This window comes from Tigriopus californicus, chromosome 12 (assembly GCF_007210705.1).
Source record: "Tigriopus californicus strain San Diego chromosome 12, Tcal_SD_v2.1, whole genome shotgun sequence".
Lineage (NCBI taxonomy): Eukaryota > Metazoa > Arthropoda > Copepoda > Harpacticoida > Harpacticidae > Tigriopus > Tigriopus californicus.
In genome coordinates, this window is record NC_081451.1 from 4,606,889 (window position 1) to 4,611,847 (window position 4,959).

General features: G+C 43.9%; 1 protein-coding gene across 1 annotated transcript; it reads right to left on the minus strand.

Moving 5' to 3' along the window:
* Positions 1–1,622: 1,622 nt before the first annotated feature.
* On the minus strand, positions 1,623–4,593 carry LOC131891656 (oligodendrocyte transcription factor 2-like). Its single transcript, XM_059241286.1, has one exon. It carries the CDS (start codon positions 3,818–3,820, stop codon positions 3,035–3,037), a length of 786 nt encoding a protein of 261 aa, XP_059097269.1. The 5' UTR covers positions 3,821–4,593; the 3' UTR covers positions 1,623–3,034.
* Positions 4,594–4,959: the final 366 nt, after the last annotated feature.

Genomic DNA, 4,959 nt, shown 5'->3' on the forward strand with positions numbered 1-4,959 from the left:
GGAACGCTTCTCACAAGCTATGATCCAGTATTTATCTTAAAAGGTGGCTTTTCTGTTATACTACTCTTTGAAGTGGGGTGACGTGACGTTTACTATAATACACTAAGGGTGATCAAAAGCAATGAAGTTCACGAAATTGTGTCTGTAATTTTAATTTGAAGTGTAATATGAAAAGTAATGATTTTTGCTTCACAAGCGAGCGCTATAGATTTTTCTTAGTTTTGGTTCACATAGTTATTAATCGCAATACATGAAATCAAAATTGACCCTTTTTCAAAGTTAAAACACTTTCCACGAATCAAAACTAAGTCTTGTGTTAATCCAGGACATAGGGGATCAAAAATCGACCTCTAGGGTCTCATAAAAGTACAATTAACTGTTTGCTGATATTCAAAAGTTTCACCAAAAATATCTTGGGACAATTGTAATTGCTGAATTCAATTAAACTGCATTCACACAATATTGTTTGGCAATCGGCCCCTCTTTGAGGATTGCAGGATCTGGACCTACCACGAATTGCCATGCCTTTGTTAAACCTTGCAATAATGATTGTCTATGTAAAAATGTCATGCCATTCTCTAGGGCCTCCTTATGATGGAGTTCAAAGCCAATTCCCAAGGGGTGGATGAAGCGGATCTACAATCTAATAATGAGTCTCATCCGTGGTCGTTGCTCACAACGGACAATCGTTGGCTCGTGTGCAGCAACTAGTTACAACTACTCCTACTGTATACTCTCTGGCTCACTCTTTGTACGTGGTTCGATGGTTGGCTGGTTGGCCATGTGCGGGAAAAGCGCAGGTGTGAGTTCCAACCACCAGATGAGATCAACATTCCTTGTGTCTTTGAGGAGGAAGTCACTTCACTTCACTTACTATAATCTCTCGGGAAAACTCACTGACCAAAATTGTGCTTTTCTACGCGTTGACTTGCATCTTATGTTAAGTGGCAGTGTTGCAAAACAATGGTGTTAGAAAATTGAATTAGGGGACGAAAAGTACGTAAACAGAAACTGGTTGCATTTGATAGAATTTCATCCATAAAACGTCATAACATTAATGAGAAAACCGGCTTGGACGAGGTTGATGTTGACATTATAGACAGCACATGTGCTTTAAAAGTGTTTCATTGAAGCTGCCATGTGTGTGTCATAATGTCCTTTGTTTTGGGACACTTTGACATTCAAAAGTTCGCGCTCTGTTTCATGATTACTTGATTATGCCTTCAACAGGTAAGAAGCAGAACAACAAGCGAAAGGAAAGTTTTGACCCTATTTAAAGATTCTTAAATTCATGTTTTGTACAAGCCAGCTGTATGTGGCTTTTTGCACAGTGGGTATTCAAAAGAAACAATTTCGTGTCGGCTCTTAATTGAGTGCATGCCCACTTCTCCTCCGCTTGCTTGTGCACTAAGGCGAGAGACAAGGAATTGAGCGACTGTTGCTTCACCAATTTGGACACGAGACACACTCCGGCAATTTTTTTTCAACCTACCTACTAACTTACTCTTCGGTTGTTGGACAAACCGTTGGGTCCGTTGATCATTGCTCGACTTTTTAGGGAAGCCTGATTAATTGCGTCCCTTGAAACCGAATCAGTCCGACCCAATGTCTTCGTCCAAACTCTGTGCCTTTTTTTTGTCCACTCATCTCAGTAATCAAATCGTCCCGTTTTGGGGCTAGAAAACGCTAATCTTGTTTTTCATTGTGGCAGTTCTTTAAATAGGATGTGTCTGGCCATTGAGAATCGGTTCATTCAGACACGGATGATCTGGGATCAAGATGTGTAGATAAACATCGGGGACAAGGTGTTGAACGGTCAACAGCGATTAGTCCACATCGAATGAAACTTGAGGAGGTGGCAATCCCTTCGTTATTTCGAGGATCGTCAGTAAGGTTCAAGCAAGGTACACTACTCGGTGGGTAATCCGCTTTGAACGAGAGCTCGAATATCAGGCAGACGTGGAATTTCCTCAAGGATCCCCAAGGAACGAACGAACGAACAAAAGGTGTGAAGTCATTCTCCAACTGAGCGATGACAATCGACTTTGTATGTCTCATTGACTACGCACAATCATCCTTGGTAACAACCGTGTTATGAGCTACAAATAACAATAATAATAATAGTAATGATAATCGATAGGGAATGGACTATCGTGGCTCTAAGTACTCTTCTTCTTTTGTTCGTAATGGAAAACCAACAAAGAAACGGGAATCGTCTTGCTATTGAATGGGACCATATGAAATTGGTAATGCTTGAGCTACTCTTTGACATCTAAATTGTAATTCGGGTTCATAATCGGATGGAATTGTTTTTTTTTTGAAAGGTCTTCCTAATAACCCGAAACGATGAGAAACTAGCGCTTGGGTTTGAAACACTTTTCCACTTTTCAAAAGAGATGAAAAGGTTTTTGTCTGACGAACATGAAGAGTCGACAAGAAAAATATGTATGTACGCTAGTTGAGTCATGGACTCCGAACTCCTAAGCGCTAGTTATTGTGTTCAAATTTCTGGATTGTCGTCGTATTGGTGAACCTTCATCAAAATCACTTCCGCGCCCTGCTCGGCCAATCTCCACTTGCCATATGTCGGATCGGAATTGAGGCGGTCCCGGGAGCTCCAAGAAGCACTTAAACACATGCTCATCTCGGAATTGATCACAAATAATAAAAATGTAGGTCACCTTTTCGGGGAGCCTCTTTCCAGAGCAAGTGTCACTAGTCACAAGCACCGGTCAAAATTGCCGATTTGTCGTCCCGGAGTTTTGGTGGTCGGTCGTGGATTCTCGGTAATGAAGGGGACCGATGATATGCGTACAGGGTGGTCTGACGGAATGCTAAATGGCTTGGGGGTCATTTGCGGCTTTTCGGGAGAGCCACTCAAAGATGCGCGATACGGTCGGTTTTGATTGACACACGTGGAAAAAAGGGACAAATTATCTCAGGGTGACTGAACAGTGACGGAAAGCGATTTATTGGGCAAGATATAGATAGGGTGGGATAGGAGGATACCAGGCACAAGAACTTTGGATTGGATTCACGTGAGGAGGTCTGTGAGTTCACTAATATAACTCTGAGCCATTTGCAGGGTCTCGTATTTAGAGAGCTGACGCTCTGGACCAAGGCCGGGAAGCACTCCACGAAGGCGGTCAAAGCCTTTATTGAGCATGTCCATACGTCGACGTTCACGGGCATTGGCAGCCAGTCTGCGCTTCTTCATGACTTGCTCTGACACGGGTTTACCATCGGACTCTCCGGATGAAGGTGACCTTGGACGGCGAGAGGATTTGGCGGAATTTTTGAGGTTTCCTCCCGAATCGCCCCGAACACGCCGTTGCTGACTGATCGCTTCATTGTGCTTGGGGGTAATGTCTTTGAGGCAGGGCTTTGATGTCCCCGCCTGGAATTTGGACTGGCATTCTCCACCCGACCCTGTGAGAACTGGCGCGAAAGCCGACTTCCGATCAAGATCGGCGGTACTAGACCCGTTGGCACGTTTATTGGGAAACACCACAGACGGCTCCATGGCTTGTTGACGCAGGTACGGAAAGGTCTCGAGGTCTGACATAGTGGTGGACACCCGACGGAGTGACTCCATCAAGGCTGGAGTTGGAAGCTCGTGGTGTTGGTGTTGGTGATGAGGATGAGGATGAGTGAACATGGTGGGGGTGCTCAGAAGCCGGTGTAGATTCGACTCAAAGTCTGGTGACGAGTTCCGGAGTTGGAGTAAGGATGAATTTGAACTGGGTGGCGAACCTCCCGAGTTGCCAGAGGAATTGCGTGGCTTGGAAGTTGCCCGGAGGCTCAGATCTTTGGGTTCCATGGGCCTGGCTCGCGAACTAGTCGGTCCGATGTTTTTTTGCTTAGCTGGCAAATTGGGCCCCTCGCACAACAAGAGGGTGTTAATCAAGGATCAAAAGCTTCGGGGTAATTGAGCATTCACAACTTGGCCGACATCATCATTCGTCTTCATTTTTCATACTTGATACCAATTCGTGTCTGAGAAGTGAGGCTTTTGTCGTCCGTCTCATTCGCTCTCAAGACTGGAATTACACGATCACAACTTGAAGCGTCACCGTCGTCATTAAAACTCTTCGCTTCGTGTTCTTTTTTTCTTCTTCGATAGATGTTCGGTAGCACGGAAGAAATACAGATTGGGCTCCCAAAGTCCCTGGCGTATCTACCAGCTGTGTTTGAAGACGATCGAGAGTGGTCGGGAGTCCAAACGGCGAAGATGAACTTGAGAGTCGCAAAGTCCACGGGAGCTCTCACCTACTTGAAGACACAAGACTGACTGAGTGACTGACTGACTGGGAGTTCTCGGGAGCGAGAAATAAGGGAGAATGGACGGCTTTTTGTCTTTTCTTTTTTCACCCCCTCCTGGAGTCCTTCTGAAGAAGAGACTTGCTTCGTGTGAGATAACAGCACCCGAAAAGCCAGGGTGGTCAGCCGGATCTACGTTCTAAAGCACCATAGTTATTATTGTTTTTAGTTTTTCCTTAGTAAGATATTTCTATGATTTTCATGGTATAGTTCTCTTTCTCCATGCTTTCGTTGTTGACCAAACAAATTGGTGTCTTGACCCATCGGCGGGAGACGTCAAGTCTTCATGACAGTTTTAAAGAACAACTGTACTTTTAGTTTGAAGTAATCCAATCCACTTGAGACCCTTCCAACCAGATGTTAGAAAAACATTAGTTAATGGTGTCCTTAAAACCATCAAGTTTGTGTTTCAACAGATGTATTACGAAACTTGATACCAAGTTCGCAAAAAAGCCTCGTGCGAAAAAACTTACTTTTGAGTAGGTCGTGAATTATTATGATATAATACGCAATTCTATCATTTTACAAGTTGACATGACCGAAAGTCGCACTAAAAGATTTTTAAAAAATTGCACTAAAAGCGTGTTTTAGAACTTATTTGTACCCAATACCTATACTAGGAGTGTAATCGGACGAAAT